The sequence below is a fragment of the Perna viridis genome, chromosome 4 (assembly GCF_037379345.1).
Source record: "Perna viridis isolate PV_CMFRI_1.1 ecotype Kerala chromosome 4, ASM3737934v1, whole genome shotgun sequence".
Classification (NCBI taxonomy): Eukaryota; Metazoa; Mollusca; class Bivalvia; order Mytilida; family Mytilidae; genus Perna; species Perna viridis.
Window position 1 is genome coordinate 25,369,269 of NC_142448.1, and position 18,416 is coordinate 25,387,684.

The window sequence follows — 18,416 nt, forward strand, 5'->3', positions numbered from 1 at the left end:
AGCATCCGAATAAACATTAGTCATAGCATTCTTGACCCTCCATTAATGTAAAGTTCATGAGTTTAATCAAGCCCCTGAGAGTGCATATTCCTTTCTAATATATTAAATACAAATGAACCTTTAGAAAAATATTATGTTATTTATTTAGGAAATGTTTGTAAATCTACAATATAATATGGGAGAAGTCTGGAAAATATTTGTAACTTTTGCTATTTGTTATCACAATAGTTACTCAAATGCCAGTTACCACCCCTTATAGACAGAAAATAAGCCACATAAACAAAACAATGACAATAGATGAAGTTGTGCCAGAGATTCCAATTATCTTTTTGTTAACAAATTTCTCAAATAAAGAATAACATTGTTCAAAAATAACAGTACAATTAGAACTAAGAGTTTTTGTAGGTTCATATCATCAATTTCCTGTTTTTTTTCAGATTTTTTCATTAATGCTGACACTACTTTTATGTAATTATATTCTGATTCAGAGACATCAAACGTGTTTGTTTAAAAACCATTTATCAATACTGTGATTTTGGTTAAGAATAATCAAGGGAACCAAGGTTATAGCGGTAATCAAAAGAATGTAATCCAGGGACCAGAAATGGAAAACAGACATACACAACAAAGAACAAAAACTAAAACTAAAATCATACAAAGTAACAAAAGCAAATGAACACCTCTGACTCCACTAACAACTGGGAGTATGGACCAGGTGCACCAGTGGGATCAGCGTCCTCTGCTTTTCTAGAAACACCCTCAGAGTTGCTCGTAAAAAGTCAAGACCGGGGTAGACGAAAGAGGAAAGGAAAACATTGATACATTGAACAAATCAGTTTTCATGATGAAGATGGATAGTCCGTAAGGATCCACGAATGCATGATGACGACCATAAAACTTCTGTAGTGATGACTTCAATCTTGTAGCAACATAACCCTGTTCCAGAAGGCTAGTTATAAGAAGTTTAGAGCAATACAAAAAGTCTGCGTAGTTACGGCGAGCTCTGGCATAACGTATGACCTGACTGTTCTTGCAAAAACCCGCCAAAATATGGTCCTTCTAGTCACGTCGTGACGGGAGATTTAACCATCATCGAAAACGAATCTCTGCGCAATATCCTTTCTAAAGGTCCCAAGTACCGAAAACCACGCTCCATAAATTGGAATTTTAACTTTAAAGTTCTTATGGATGCCGTCTAGGACTATGCAAGAAAATGGATAAAACGAGAACAAGAAGACATTGATTCTCTGTCAGAGTGGTTAAAGGGCGTGAGGTCTTCAATTTTGAAACGAATGAAAGTTTTAAGTAGGTCAATGAGTGCCAAGACTACATCAGTTTTCAAAGACCACGATGTGGCAAAAACATTGTCTACTATACATGACAAGTATGTTGTCGTACCAGCAGACAAAGCCCAAAACAACATGGTTTTGATGGCAAAATGTTTAATATCCAATGTTTATTATCAGAGGTAGATGTAGAAAATAATAGCAGTGATAAGACCTATACTGCTACCACACTCTCCAAAGAAGAGATTGTGGAAAACCATAAATCTGTGCTATCCGCTTTTGGTCTCTCTACCAAGGACGATGATTGTGATTTACCGTCTATATACTGGATTCCTCCACAAAAATCCGTACAAACTACGTTTCATAGCTGGATCTGCAAAATGTACCACCAAACCTCTTTCAAACGTTTAACTTCTATACTCACAACTGTCAAAGAGGGTCTGCAGTCCTACCACAACACTTGTCATTCCCGTAGTTGTATTAATTCAATGTGGATCCTAAGCAATTCCAAAGATCTTTTGGAGACAATCAGTTCAAGACTATTATCTGAATATAATAGCATTAAAACCTATGATTTTTCAACACTGTATACTTCTATTCCCCATACTCAGTTAAAATCCCGTCTTAAAAACATTATACATCGTTGTTGTTGTTTTTGTTAGAAATAATTCCAAATATCTTCCAAATATAGAGGAAGATGTTTACAAAATGCTGGAATTTTTAATCGGCAACATATTTGTCCAATGTGGTGGACGTGTTTTTCAACAAAAGGCCGGCATTCCAATGGGAATAAATAGTGCTCCTTTACTTGCTGACCTATTCCTTCACTCTTATGAGGCTGACTTTATAGCTGATCTGATCCGAAAGAGAGAATATCGTTTGGCTAGATCGTTTAATCTCAGTTTCCGGTATATGGTTGACGTATTATCTTAAAAAAATCCTAATTTCGGGGATTTGATACATCGCATCTACCCCAAAGAACTTGAGATAAAGGATACTACAAACACTGTGAAGTCAGCCTCTTCTCTTGACCTAGGCCTTGTCGTAAAGTTTGGTCAATATTTTTCCTTTACCATCGATAAAACTTTGCTCAGACTATTAAAAAAAATTATTAAACGTCGAACATATCCTGGGACTTCCGCTCAAGTACGGGATACCTTAGCGTTAGACTAGTTTATAGACGCTATCCTAGAATCAGAAATTATACTTCGCTTAATAGAAGTAAGGCCCAAAACAATAAATTAGGCTGAAAATATCTGTGTCTCTCAGTCCCCGTAATTTCATTTAAAATAGCCCTCGCTCCCCTGGCTAATTACTACTTGCTAATAATAGAGCTTTTAGGATTCCAACCATTTGATTCTGCCAATACATTGTACATTGAATTGAGTTAGATACTCATCCAGATCGTTACTACCATCGTAAATGTATGGTTTTATTTTGCAATCAACTCTCTACCATGCCATTTGAGTTATCATTTGTAACTGAGTGACTATTATTGTGATTTGTTTCATTAGACATTACTGACCCAGCACAACATTCATGTCTTTCGAATTGGACGCGCAGGAGTGCTCATCGTCGCAGCATCAAGTTTATTTAGAAAATTTGCCAACATATCTTTTCTTTTATCAAAAAAATCTGGCACACATTTGTCCATCAGGCCCTTCATTTCAAAAGTCGTTTCGTCAACCATTGTCATTCGTTTTGTTTATTGACAATTCTAAAATAATGTCCTTAACAGGCTTTGAGACCATAACTGTGGTTGATTTTCGATTGCTATACGAACATCACGCGGCTTCTTGAGCTTGGCTTGTATGTGTGTAAATTACTGCCCGCCTTTATCATGTAAACAAACACACGCAACATTCCGACGTGTATCGACTGTTTTCATTTATTTCAGTAGCGTGAATGAACATCAGTTTCATATGTAATAAAGATATTAAACGTTATGTTTTAGAAAAGTTATAATATAAAATTACTTACACACATACTCGGTAGCATTCGCAACGTGCGCCATCGTGTATGAAACCAAGCAATAGCAATCGTCAATGAATGAAACATTGCACCGGTCCATGTGTGAACACTGTGACCTTATAACACAAACGACTACTGTCATATCTAACATGTCGTACTTAATTCGCCCTTCCCTTCATTATAATAAATACAAAGCAAAGTTTCACTAGCGACCATTACAACTAACATAGCTAGCGTAAAGTGTACAGGCAAAATATGGCGGGTCTAAGGTTACCGCAATAGGTCACGAAAATGTAAAAAAAAAAGTACCGTTTTTGTTCTTTTAGAATCGAAATAAATCTGCGTCACTTGGTAACGTTTTGTCTATATTTTCCCCGAGCATTTCACACAGGGCCAAAATAAATTTCAGAATCTTCCATTTTATTTTAACATGACAACTTTCGTCAATCAAATATTAAATTTTATCACAACAGACTTAAAACGAACTAATTCTACCGTTGCCACTAAAAATGTGCTAGTCAATCACCGGAGGAATCTGCCTTACACAAAGTAAATGGTTTATCAATAGAGCATCTGGTCCAGCGAGTTACAAACTTCGCCAACAAAATGCGTTAATTAAAGAATACAAGGGATGGAACTATAACGAGAGGGTAGTTAAATGAAAGATGAACATTTTATTAATCACAAATAAAATGAAAGAATGACTGGAACGAATTACTCCGTTCAGCGGCCACTTGGACAGGTCTAACATTACTTCAAGCATTCGACCGAACAACATACAACACTTTGTCATCTTTATACGAATTACACTTGAAAGCTTACAATTTTATCAGACTACTTATTATGACAATTCCAACTCGTATAATCCAACTTCATTTAACTACATGTATATAGGCTTATATAAATAAACAATGCTATAAATTGCAAATAGCCCAGTGCGACTAGAAAGTAAAATAGTATCGACTGCCTCTGTGCCTGGGAAGCAAATTTTAGAATAGAATCTCCTACATTGGGTGTTATAATGTGTAGCAAACCTGTCAATGCTATATAGACCCCATGTTTTGTTAAAATAACGATATAGGTAGCTTTTTATTGCCCAATCAGCGGGGTCTGTGTGTCTACTCAACACGTCGACGCACTGATTTTCTGATCCAGGTAACTGATGTGTTTGTATAATTTTGCTTTTGCACACATTTGAATATCTAATGCTATACTCTGAAGTCCACTTTCCTTACTACCGACTTTCAATATGTGTGTTACATTTTGATTATCTGAGTTTATACTAACCCGTCTGTTCTCTAAATTATTTTCAAATGTGTTCAATCCATGTTGAACTCTCTACTTTTTCTTCGGCTGTACAGTTGCCCGACATTTCTTCTCCAGTAACATTAGAAACGTATTCTGGCAAAATAGCCACCAAAGCCTACATTTGAGGCGTCATAAAATATGTCAAAATCTGACTCCAAAACACGATCAATATCGGAAATATTTGTTCCTTGATCGTTTAATATCCTACATGACTTCTCCCAAAACATAATTTCAGTAATAGCACCTTGGGTTATTTTCACAGGTGAATCCTAACTAGCTCTAGACAAAATACAATCATAAATACATCTAGTTCGTAATCGAATTTGATCTCCTATAACAATTTGCATTGATATCAATTGACCAACAATGTTAGCTAACCACCTAACTGGAAATAAAAGCTTTCCATTCATTATTTTTGCATCAATTTTTTAGCTTTGGTCTTAAATCTATCATTTCTCTCTTCTTTAACAAAAATTTTACCGATTTCGGTATTCCAAGTACACCCAAACCAATCAATTTTTTTAATTGGCTTCCAAATTCATTTGTCATGTGCTATTAAAAACCCTAGTTTTTTCTATCTGCGTTTTAACCCTTATGCTTGTTTTACTAGCTTTGTCAAAATCACTATCCCCTCCAAGGCCATCATCAAAAACATAATGACCCTTTCACCTTGAGACCTTAAATGTTTGACCACTTCTCTGAGTACTTTAGAAAATATATAACCTGTTGTTGCTATACCAAAAGGTAGTACGTTAAATACGTAGTACGTGTTAACCCATCAAAATCAAAAGCAAGACCTAGGAAAGTCCTATCAGGCGCGGATCCAAGGACTGGCATACCGGGCGTACGCCCCCCCCCCTTAAATCTGTAAGAAAAAAAATTTCACAAGTTTCACCCCACATTTTTTGCCTTGCTTTGCATGGCATTTAATTCGTTTTTTTGGATCTTCATACTTGCGCCTAAACTTAAACAAGTGTGGATTCAAATGTCTGCAGTCTAATACAAGTCTAAGCTTATTTTTGTTTTATGCAACTGTTAGTGGATTAACAACGTATAGTTTAACCTCTGAAAATACATTTCTTTCGTAATAAAATATCTATCTCAGGTTTGACAAATTCTGGATTGTCTAGTGATGACCTGTTATTTTTTAAATGAACAGAGTTAGATTCAGTTTTAAATGGTATTTTATACCCGTTTTCTATTACATCTAATATGTTTGTTGTTAGTTATTGATTCCCACTCATTTAAATGTGCTCTCAATTGACCAAATGGCGAAACAGGTATTTTTAAAGATAATTTTGAGCACTTGCCCCGAAAGCTGTCAGCTTCAATACACCATTTCACGTGTTTTTCTAATATTATGTTTACTTTCAGACTATATACAAAATTACTTGACATATCTGTCTTGTTTTTTGTTTGTTTGTTTGTTTGTAAAACATCATCAAATAGCAAATTATTGTCAAATACAGAAAAATTATTAAATGTACTTATCTTTTTCTTTTCTGGACATTCATCTGCCCAGTGCCCCTTCTTTCCGCAGTTGAAGTACCTTCCAGGTTTCCATGATGATGTTCTTGGTTCCTGCTTATCTTTGCTGTAAGGAACTTTCCTTAACGATTTTCCTCTTTTCGTCTTCTCTGCTTTGTTCTTGCGTTCAATGCGGTTCTGAGCTTTTATCACTTTCTTTTCATCTTCTGAATCATATGCAATTGGGTTGGCTATGTATTCATTTACAACCTTCCAACCAAGTTCAGATGAATCAGCGAGCTTAATCAGTTTTGGTCTTTCTTGCACCAATTCAATACCTTCGGCTGTCTTCATATCAGCAACCTGGACGGATCCCAAATTCAATTCCGGCACTTCTAAGTTCGCACTTACCTCTTTAAGCTTATTTTGCACTTTCACTGCATGTTTGTACTGGTTCTTATTCCCTTTTCTCGGAAAGGTGTATTTGTCAGTCAGTGTCTCCTTGATCTTGGTCATATGAGTATGCAAAATTTGATTTTGTGTAGGTCTAATATCCGAATAAAAGGCTGAGAATCGGGTATCTGTCATTGTTGAAATATTAGACAAAAAATCTTTTTGAGCTGCCCAAACATTGAATTTCTTCACTTCCCGAGAAATAGCTTCTTTAATCGGTGAGTCTAACCCGGTGTCCATTTTGAGTGTTGACCAGTCAGGTGTAGGCTAGAAAGTGATTACAAAGGAAAAATATTCCGGCTCAAAATCTACATCAAGTGATAAATATCCTGTGAAAAATTTTAATAGTACCGTCAATACAATAATATCCTACTACACTACCGAAACGTCGGAAATTTTACTTATAAACATTCGGCAACCTAACACGTCTACATGGACAATAAAATCAATCACTAATAATTATAACCACACCACTATAGCTACGGACCATAAGCACCAAGACTACTTTTACAACATTATTTTGCACCTCGAATTTGCACAATTGACCCGGAATTTTCACCAGAGTCATGCACCACTTTTGCACCCAAACCAAAAAATACATAATTTAAAAAGTAAACTACATAAAACTTTGACAAAATAAAATGTTTTCATGCTTTGTATACATGACCATGGACTGGAATGATTATTCAATACATTTGCATATAGCAAGTAACATAAATTTTCCATACCGTTTAAAACAAGTAGGTGGATTTTTTTTTGTTTTTTGTTTGCTCTGAACTTCTTGGACAACTCAGAACCAATGGACTTTGTTGTTTCTTAAACTATTGGATATCGAGTCACTTCATTTAAACATAGATTGACTTTTGCCAAAGTTGTGAACAACAAACAATATTCAAACTGTAAGAAATTCAAATAGGTTTGTGTCTAACATATCTACAAACTATACAAAATCAACACAAAAAGGGGAGGGGTAGTCTGCATTACAATACTTCTACTCAGAATTGAAAACTGATCTGGAGTCTTTATAGGGAAGCAACTCTGCAATAATGAGATCTGGAGGTGTGGAGGTAAACAAAATGCAATTAACTACTTAATTGTGGATGCATAAAAAAACAATTTCAAATTAATAATTTATTATTCAATTATTAATATACATTTAAGTATTTAACTTTTCCATTTTTTTGACAATAAAAAAACTTCTGAATTGAATCACACCTGCTGGCCAAGTCTACACAAAGCCATGCAAACAATTGTTTATAAAACATGTTTTCCTCAATAAATAGAGCATTACATAAAATCACTTTGTTCTAAAGCAGTTTCTTATTTGCAACTAATACAATACTAGTTCAAAACATCGGGTATGTAAAAAATAGTGCTTGTTTAAATTCACTTCAATTAGTACTAATAACGGGATGTTACATTAGGTTCCACCATTACACAAACTTGTTATACAAGTTGCTTGCATGTTTTGAACCAGTATCATGTTGTTCACATCAATCTAGAATAGACAAACCTTTTGTACATGGATTATTAACAAATGTACATGTAATTTATAATGAAGAAAATTGAAATGAATCTCATCAGTCAGGCTCATCAAAATGCAAGCTAAAATATTAATAAAGATGCAAAACACATGAAGGTCATAGTAATACAGTACAGTAAAATATGTTGCTACAATGCTAAGCAAAAGACTCAAAATATTAACACAATTTGAATTCCACTGTAACAACTTTCCTTTTAGTATCCTATTACAAAAATACAAAATTACCAATTCTATCAATTTTCTGATGGAAAAAATATACCAGTGACTACACAGCTATAGGGCATTTCTGACAGGTAGAAAACAGTTTTTTTTAACCCAATCTATACCAGAGATAACATTGCACAATTATAGTTTGAACTAAACATGACAACTATATGGACAAAGTAGTTGAATAAACAACATTGAATTTGACACTGAAACATGTTGAATGCAGAAAAAAATCAAATACCCTAGTCCAATGTGCATTTCAAATGTTCTATGTTTCTATAACACAATATCAAGGCTAGGAAGAGATGTGTAATGGTGGATGCACCATGTCTGTTCACAAATAGCACTATAAGTCATTCAGTTTATAAGAAGTAGTCTGGTGTTCTTCTGGTCACATGTGGTTCTCCTCTTCTTGGAGCAGGATCAAATTGTAAGCTACAATTAGTTGCAAATTAAATTTATTTACAGATTCCAACTAACAGCAGAAACAGACTGCTTAGACCTCTCATGCCCTATGTTCTCAATCATTAAAATTTTTAATAGTTTATGTTTTCAATTAAGATAAAGAAGCAATCAAAGTAATAAACTAAAATTTACTGGGTTTTTGTGTTTTTTTGTTGTCAATTTTTTATACAGAGGTTAAATTTCCTTCATAATTGACTGAAATTTACTAATAACACTTGCTTGTTTTAATATGATATCCAATACGATATTATCAACAGACATCCACATATGAACTACTAAAAGGCCTACGTGTAAGTTTTAAAAGATTCAACCTTGAACTGAAAGGACAAGTTTCTCACATTGTATTAATCTGTTTCCTTCAATTTTACCAAGTAGAGCAAAACTCACCAACCATAAAATCTCTGATCAAAACTAAAACAAACTGAAAATGTTGACATCAAAATAATACTTACAAAGAATATTTAAGGGCATCATCTAATTCCATTATTGCTGCTTGGTTTCCACATCTGTAGCAGTAATTAGGGGCACTAAATATTGTAACAACATTTCTGTCATGACACCAGTTGTAACCCTGAAATATAAAATGCACAGAAATTGATATTGGATACAAACACTAAATCAGTGATTAGAGTTATCCTAGTTTTGGTTCATGTTATGTTTATGATATCTGAATATTTTTGTATGTTTACAAATAGTCCATTTCCAAGTAACTTTGTTTGGTCTACACTTGATCTTGTACATTTATATAACAAAAAAGGTAACTCAGTAGTTTTAAAAAGTATGTAATGATATTTTTACCCTGATAAAAAGTACTTTATACAATAGCTAATTACATAATGTACATATTCAGCTGATACCTGTTTCATAAGTAATTATCTTACCTCCATAACCAGCTGGTGAGCTCTTGACACAAGTGTTAATGAATTACTATGATTAAATGTTTCTGATATATCATGGCCAAATGTGTAGCCAGCACCACGAGGAGATATACCCCAGCCACCTCTATCATCTGGATCAGACCATAACAGATCACACATAGGACCCTGTAACACATCCAAGTATTAACATTGGAATATCGATAACATTTAAAACATCATGGCAAATTAAATGTTGAGTAACTCAGTTCAGAAGAAAATTTTAAACATTCATATAAAATATATAAGAATGATTACCTTTTTATCATAATGAAAACTACATTTGTATCTGATTTATGGTCAGATATATGTATAAGTAAGTAAATTCTAGCATATCACTAATATATTTCATCGAAACATTATGTAGAGTCATTGCATTCTTGGAGTATTTTTTACCTTTATTGAGTCAATAAAAATTTTAGTAAAATTCCTCTAGGGTACTGTAACATCCTTAAAGTTTGCCAGTTTTTAAGGCATTTTTAATAACACCAAAGTGGAAAGGCATTTTTTTTTTTAACTTTTTTATTTGTTTTTCTTTTAAAGTGAGGATGATGCTTTTCACAACAATCATTAATAGCCAGAATAAAAGAAGAGAGAGGTGCTTCTGTTTTAATTTTATTGATATATGGTGATAAAAATAGGTAATGAGGCATCCTCAATAGAGAGATACACAAGGGAAGGTATGCAAAAGAAAATGGCCTCACCATTTCATTTCGGCAATGTACAATGTAAGAACAGCTACTTTTAAGACAATGTGGCATGCTTGCTAAAAATTGTTAACACTTTTTAACTATATTTACCTCATGGGGAACTTCTTGTAATCTGTCTAAAGCTCGTATATGATCTAGTGTGTCTATAGAGGGAGATAATCCACCATGCAAACAGAATATCTGAAAAAAAAAGTAACATACATGTACGTTTGTTTGTTAAAATACATGTTCTTCCAATCTAACCCTAACTTAGTTACTTGCAGAAAGTTTAAAGAGATTTAACCCTGCAACAATGTTGTGGCATTTCATAAATCTTGGCAGGAAAAACCATAAAAATTTATTTTTCAGTTAAACAGCAAATCCTGTTCTTTCACAAATTCCATATCATATTGTTGTTTGTCACTTAAGGGGTAAAATTAAAATGTTAACATGCTAAATTGACTGCTTGTCATTCTTTTTTCATAATAGGATATGCACATCTTAAATACAGTCGAACTTCACTCGCTCGAACTTGGATGGCTTGAACACCCGGGATTTCTCGAACACAAATCAAGGTACCTAAATTTTCTCCTACATTCATGTAATCAATATAAATAACCTTGGATTTCTCGAACTTTGATTTCTGAACTGACTAGTCGGTCCATTCGGTAATAAATCTTTGAGGATAACCCTCACCAACTCGAACTCGTCAGCGAAAGCGAATGAAAAAGATCCACGAACTAACACAACTTCGGAGGAAGTAAGCAATTTCTAACGATAAAGTCGAACTTGGACAGGCAACGAAAGAAATGCAGAAATATACGAACTTCAATTTCTCGAACTCCCGATAACTCAAACACATTTCAATGGTCCCTTGGAGTTCGAGCTACCGAGGTTTGACTGTAAGTGTATAAAAACTGTGTTTTTAAACCAAGTTTGAATCATGATGGCTCTATTCTTTTTGAGTGAAGATTACAGAGTAGTGTATGTACCCCCAAGTGTGATGAAAGGAAGGGGTTAATCACTGCTAGATCTTCATTTACATGTACCATTGGCAAAAAATTTATATACAGGTAAAAATGATTCAACAATGGGATAGACATGAAGCATAACACAGACCTAATGTTTATGTGTCCTTTACATTGTTGGTAGGACAAAAAAACTATTAAGGACATGGACTAAAAGTGTCATTTCATATCAATTTTCAAAATTCTGTTTTTCTATTTCCATTATTAATGATAGAACTGACATTTTTAATGAGACAAGTGTATCAACTTTATCAAAGGAATATTGACTACCACAATTCACAGTGCTTAAAAGTTAAAATAATCAACTCATCCAATGATTTTTTGTGATCAATTTTGTATCTTTTCGGTCCTATCTCATAAATTATATATAAGGCTATTTAAATGTATTTGTCCAAAAGATAGCAACAACAAAATCAAAACAAAAAAAAAGAACTCATGATAGTTGACCAGTTCCAACATTTTTTACCTGTTTTCAAGAACACCTTCCGTGTATTACAAAACCTGTCATAGAATTAAACTCAACATTTTTTTGTACATGTAAGTCTTGAGACCAAAAGTCCGGAAATTTTGCCAACCCACACCAGTCATTTCATCAAACTTCAGCAGACGTTTGTGTCAGTTTTTCACATGCTCAGATTGAAAATCTTTTTCATGTAATTATGTTAAGATAAACATTGAAATTTGTGTTATTTCATCACATACTCTGTCTTTTACAAAATATCAGAATGAGTGAAAAATTCGGTTTCGACCACATGTGGACGTTCTAACATGTTAACAAAACATCGTATCTCTTAGATTTTTGCATCATATCGGCAAATAGTCTAAAACTTCCAAATGATGAAGAAAAAAAATGTTGATTATTTATATAAGAAAATAGCAAATACATTTTGTATATTGATTTAAATGGTCTGTTGACTTCTGTGTCAAAAATTTTCAATAGATAAATTAATAATTACAAACTATGTCTGATTCGTGCTTTCGTTACCTCTGTAAAATGGGCGGGAAAATGAGGGACTTGTCAATCTTTTTCTTAATAAATCAAGAAATAAATGTATGAAATTCTCGGAGTCAGTCATTTGCAAAATTTGTCAGTCAATGACCTGCATTTCTGACAATTTCTGGACTCTTGCTTGAAACTACAATGGGAGAATACACTGAGACCTAAAAAATTATGATAATCATAATTACAATTTTTGTGAAACTGATTACAGAACTTGATAATGATATTTTTTTAGATTCTGCAATTAGAAAAAGTGAGGCCTATAAATAATTTAGTAGGATTACTGCTTTTTAGTATATCCAGAGAGATTTCTCAGGGAAAATGTTCAGTGATATTATATTGAATCATTGACTAAATATCATGAAAGGAATTGTACAATGTATAGTACTTGTACATCTGTTTCAGAAATACATCAACCATACATTGTTTTATAGTGCATAGCAACCTTCCAGAACTTACTTGTCCATCTACTAAAGCTGTAAGTGGTAAATAATCAAACAAATCTGTGAAATACTTCCATACTGTGGCATTCCCATATTTCCGTAAACATTCATCATAAAACCCATATACTTGTGTAATTTGCCTACTTTCATGGTTTCCTCGTAAAATTGTTATTCTGTCTTTAAATCTGACCTGCAAAGCAAAAACATTTATGAAGTGCAAATGCTTGTACTTAGTAAGACTATCTGCTGAAATTAAGAAATACATTATTTCATATCAAATAACTCAGCCAAAAAAAATGTATGTGTCAGCAGGTCGACTTTTTTTAACAGCATCCCCTACCATTAGGGTAGGGGTAATCAGGGTTTCATTCTAAGCTTTGATAGAACACTTGTTTTTCAAATTAATATCATAGTGTTCGTGAAATATATCCACAAACATTGTACTGTCAATGAATGGGAGTATTACTTTCGTCATTTCCTTTCGATGGGTGCATTCTTTGAAAGTTAGAGACAAGATACTTGACTAGGCATTGAACTCAGACTCAGATTTCGCAGTGTTTTTTAACTGGTAATAGACAAAACCAGATGCAGACAGAGCAAAATTTTCGCCGACTTTTCCAATAAAATTGTTTGAGGTCAGTGTCAGAAAATAAGATTGGTCGGGGTACTGTAAACACACATTTCTTTGGGCCCTACTCGCATTTCAAAAGATCAAACCAATTTTATCTGTAAAAGTGTGTGTATGTATTTTGTAATATTAGGCAAAAAAAAAATATGTATGTTTCCTATCACCTAAAAATTTTGACTACAGATACGTATGTCAGAAAAAGTTTTTATTTTACAAAAAAAACATTTTTTTTCTTGTATTATGTTTTTTTAAATGGCTTAAGTTCCCTGTTCCTCATGTTTGGATAGCAAATGATCTGCAGTGTCCAAAGCCATTTTGATACAATTTTATGTTTAAGTAAAGTCTTCAATAAAAGACAAACACCTTGTCTTAAGACATAAAATCATCTAAAGATGTATTAAGATACTTTCTGAGATGTAGTTTCAGTTTGATATGTAGCTGAAACTAAAAGTTTTGTGTCAGAATTGTGTGTTTATATAATATCAATAAAAAATCAGTTTCCCGTTTTAAATTTACTGAATTTTCTCATTCATATTATAAATTTTCAGTTATTATATTATTTATCATATTTAATAAAATGTTATATTTTTTAAGAATAAACGTGTCCATATTCCTATGCCAGCATATCTAAATACACATGACTTTCGAAATGTGCTGCATTTATTTAATTATATAAACTGTAATAATAAAATGTGTCCATATTCCTATCCCAGCAGAACTCAATACCAATACCTTTCAAAATAAGTTGTATTTTGTTTAATTAGATAAACACCTGTCTTATCCCTCCTAGGATTAAGTATTGAACTGCAACATATTTACATTTATTTGATTCTTATATTGTTTCATATTTATTTTCACTTGTTGGGTTCAACAGAATTTCTAGTTGACTATTTGCTGCATATTTCCAATAAGTTTTAGGAGTTGATTGTCTGTTTTTATTTATTAATTTTCTGTACACATAATTTTGTTAATAATGTTATTCCCTCTGTAATGTTCAATTAACTGATAAGAGGTAGCAGTTACCTCTCTTTTTATACTTAGTCAGTAGGAACTTATATTTTTATCTGTTCACCTTGTATTTCGGATATCACTAAGGTCAAGATGACCAAGGCCATACATCCTCATCAGGTACTCTAGCCTTTCATATCGATAGAGTCAAATATATTTTATTTTGAAAGCACAATCATATGTTTTTTTGCGTCCATGTGATGGCATTTTCGCTATTTTAATAGCAATGACCGAGTTTGCCGCTGTTAAGCAGGCCATCGTGGCTTTTATATTCAAGATTCTCTTGATTTTACCAGCGCAATGAGGTAAAAGTCATTCAGAGTAAATCAGGATCGCTCTTCTGCTTTACAAGAATGATATCAAGTCTGCTTCTATAAAGCGCTTTTGGAATTATGTTTGAAATCCAACAAATAACCATGACGTAATTACGACCGCAAGGAAACAAAACCTACGAAAAATTAAAAATTTTGGTTTTTTTTAGTGAAAAAATGTTTCAGGTCAGCACCATTATTTCAAGGTAGGTCGGGTGACTGGAAACACACATATTTTTTTTTTTTGCCTTATTTGCATGTACGAACTGTGACATGTAGGTTCTGACTATGAATTTTTAAGTTATAAAAAAAATTTGTTATACAAATGCACATACTTTCAACATTTTCACTTTATCAGGAAACCAGAATCCACAAGAACAGATATCAATTATTCACAGATTTAAAAGTCGTTTAAAGCAGAAACCAAATTTGAAATGGAAAAACATATTTACCTTTAAAGCTACTAATAGGGTAACTGTTTCTACAGAATAGTATCCTCTGTCAACATAATCACCCATGAACAGGTAATTGGTATCAGGTGACTTTCCACCAATTCTGAACAACTCCATTAAGTCATGGAACTGTCCATGAACATCACCACAAACCGTGACAGGACATTTGACTTCTTGCACATTTGATTCTTTTGTTAGAATTTCTTTAGCCTGAAATTGGTAAAGATGAAAAAATATGGACTAGTCATATACTTCTTTCAGCTAGATAAAGTATATTGCAATCATGAACTTTTATGTACACAAATATGCAAGTGCTAAAAATAACTAAAGATTTTGATACCTTTGCTCAATTTTGTTTTAAGCTAGTGATTTTTATATATTGATTTGAGTAAAATCTGTGTATGGCTATGCCATTTTTTTTATTTTCCATTTAATATTGTCAATGAGTATTGTAAATGTAATCATGAACAGTTCAACTGTTGTATACAATTTCTTAAGTGTCTTGAGTTTCAAGAGAGTGTACTATAAATTCTAAAAGTGCACCTTGTTAGCATTTGTCACACATTGGATGGTTTATCAAAACTGTGATATTTTTTGTCTCTGATATAAGGCTATTTTCCCTTTTGTCACCAATTAATACTTGCTCAATAATAATCCCAAGTAAGATAAATAATTTTCCCAATTAGTAGTCAAAAGGTAGGATACAATTTATGGTGTCACTACAAATTCAATGTTTGTATAGTTTTTCAAAATATATTTCCCAATTTTTAAAAATGACCCATATCATCCGAAATAAAAAAAGGACGAGGTACAGACAATTTTGAAAAAGGTGAACAATATCACTGCATATCTACACAACACTTGCTGACACTGACAGGCCAAACAGCTTAGGGTCATAATCTTCAAGAAAAGTGCAATTGAAGTTAATGATTGAAATACATTTTTTTTAAAGCTGCATTACTGTAGCTGCCAAATTTGTTCAGTTTTGATTCTACTGATTTTGCTTACAAAATGAAATAAGTTTGTAGTAATGCAATTGACGCAATAAAGGTCGATAATACCTACAGAATATTGTAAAAACAACTTTTTTCATTCAAAGAAGATCGATATCTCAAATCTATTTTTCACCATTACTTCCAGAGACTGCTGACAGGACATTAACCCAGGTTAAAATTACATGTACTTTAACCTTGGTAAAAAAAAATAACAATAACAGATACACAGGTAAGCACGTGTCTTGTTTACATTTCATTTCATCTATTTCTTGATTAGTTTTCAAATACCATATTTGTGCCACATTATATCACAATACGTAAAATTTCAAAAGGATCCTTGCATTATATTCAAACTTTTTTCTTTTATGGCTTGAGTCCGACGTTCTTCCTTGCCATTGATTAACCACTTTCGCTTTGCAATCTGGTAACTAGATTAGTTTTATAAAAAAAAAAAAAGTGACCCTCACAGCACATGCATGGATTAAGGTCACTAGAAGTCACATGCATACAAATTTACATAGGTCCATTTTTTTGTCCTGCAAGACAATAAATAAAAAGACACCTATCTTATGTATTTAACACATTTTATTTGTGGACATTGAATGAAATTATATACAAAAAGTGCAATTTAGTAGATTAAGGCATATTTAAACAAAAATGACAATTAATGCAGCTTTAAACAGATGAATAATAGCGAGCACCGCAAAGCAGTGTCAGCTCTACGGATATTACATGTACTATCTTAATTTCCCTTGAGATTCCCCAATATACTAAAAAAAAAAAAAAGTCATGTCCTGGAAGTATCAAAAAGTTACTGTCCTTATGGAGAAAATTCATCGCTTCCTTCAATCAAACAAATAAAAATATACAGGCTAAGATTACATTTCAGTAAAAATAAATTTATCTTTTCTGATAGTTGTTGAGTCTTTTTCTATTTTTTTTTTTTACTAATTAAAAGCAGTGAATATGATGTTTTTAAAAAGTTTCCGAGACATGTCAATGTACATATGTGTATCTTCACTGATCCACTGTTGCTGTTGTCAAGAACCTAACCCGCCTTGGAAAAAAATATAACTCCGATTGTATTATCCAAATCAAAGCATAGCTTTTCTAGCATAGGAAAGGCTATCATTTTCTTGTTTGGAATTTTCAGCTATCATCTGAAATGTGTTTACATCACACGATATGTGTAAATTATTCCTACCATCCGTGGAGAACTGTAATATTTCCGATATCTGTACAGATTTGTCTGATGGACCAAGACTGAACAGGATGTTGCTGGAGATGCCCTTAAGGGATAACACAAGTTAAGTATTGCGAAGTGCTATAAAGTTATTGACCATTTGTTAGAGTGAGGGGAAAGGGGGTATGGGGTTGAAATTTTTGGGAAAAAAACTAAATAATAATAATAAAAATATTTAAACACAGATTTTTTAGTAAAAATATTTATTTCGCCTGCTGCTTAAATAAAAATAAAAAATATTGCATTTGTGAGGCAAAAATTTTCATGCAGGTGGAACCCCTCCCCCCATTTGTAATGTCCTTTTTTTATTTTTACAAGTCCCACACAGATGGTACATGTACAGTCAAGTTCACGGTGCTCACTGATTTAGGCAATGCCTACCCCATAATAGGATTTGTACATGAATGAATCATTTGATGGACAGGTAGGGAGGAAAATTCCAAAGTTTGGCTCAGAAATTAGGATATTAAATCCTCATATGGAACAATAGAAGGATAATATATATGCAAAGATACAGAACATTAAATTATATAAACATTAATCTCAATAAAAAAAGAGAGCGAAGTAGACCAAGCTTAACTATACACTGCCTATGCGACGGTTGCCATACAAAACCAATCAGAGTTTTCAGTTACAATATTTAAGAAATTTGTTCCCATCTACAAGTTTAAATGTCGTCTAGAATATTTAACATTGGTTTAAATTAATTTTAAAAACTGTATTCGACTCGCAACTTCGATATAAACACGAAAATACCTTTTCACACAATGTTTTGACTTGGTTTTCGGTCAGTTGCTTGCAATCATACAATTGTTCGATCCATGTGTCGAGTTCTTTTGCGGTGGAACGGTCTTCAAGAAAGCTCATTTCGAAAAGAATATGTCAACATGTAATTTTGCACTTTTATCGAATGTTTCAACTTCGGCCTTTCTGTCTGAACGTTGTTTCTTTCAAGTCTCAGCACATTTAAGCGCCGACAAAATGGCCGTGTTCTTCCTTGCTAGT

General features: G+C 33.0%; 1 protein-coding gene and 1 pseudogene across 1 annotated transcript; both read right to left on the reverse strand.

The window, feature by feature from the left end:
* Nucleotides 1–4,137: 4,137 nt before the first annotated feature.
* LOC148619460 (uncharacterized) lies at nt 4,138–6,783 on the reverse strand (annotated as a pseudogene).
* An 818-nt stretch (nt 6,784–7,601) lies between these two features.
* On the reverse strand, nt 7,602–18,416 carry LOC148619461 (serine/threonine-protein phosphatase 2A catalytic subunit beta isoform). Its single transcript, XM_088579349.1, has 7 exons — nt 18,168–18,416; nt 15,174–15,383; nt 12,791–12,964; nt 10,415–10,504; nt 9,582–9,743; nt 9,153–9,271; nt 7,602–8,670 (listed from the first exon to the last, which is right to left on the reverse strand). The coding sequence occupies exons 1-7, from the start codon at nt 18,276–18,278 to the stop codon at nt 8,598–8,600; spliced, it is 939 nt and encodes a 312-aa protein (XP_088435475.1). The 5' UTR covers nt 18,279–18,416; the 3' UTR covers nt 7,602–8,597.

What these genes read in the sequence shown, in the direction of transcription:
- LOC148619461 (XM_088579349.1), bottom strand. Translation starts at nt 18,278, where the DNA reads ATGAGCTTTCTTGAAGACCGTTCCACCGCAAAAGAACTCGACACATGG. An exon ending in CCCTATTAGTAGCTTTAAAG is followed by an intron (nt 12,965 to 15,173) that starts GTAAATATGTTT and finishes TTTGCTTTGCAG; the next exon opens with GTCAGATTTAAAGACAGAAT. An exon ending in CAGCTTTAGTAGATGGACAA is followed by an intron (nt 10,505 to 12,790) that starts GTAAGTTCTGGA and finishes TTTTTTTTTCAG; the next exon opens with ATATTCTGTTTGCATGGTGG.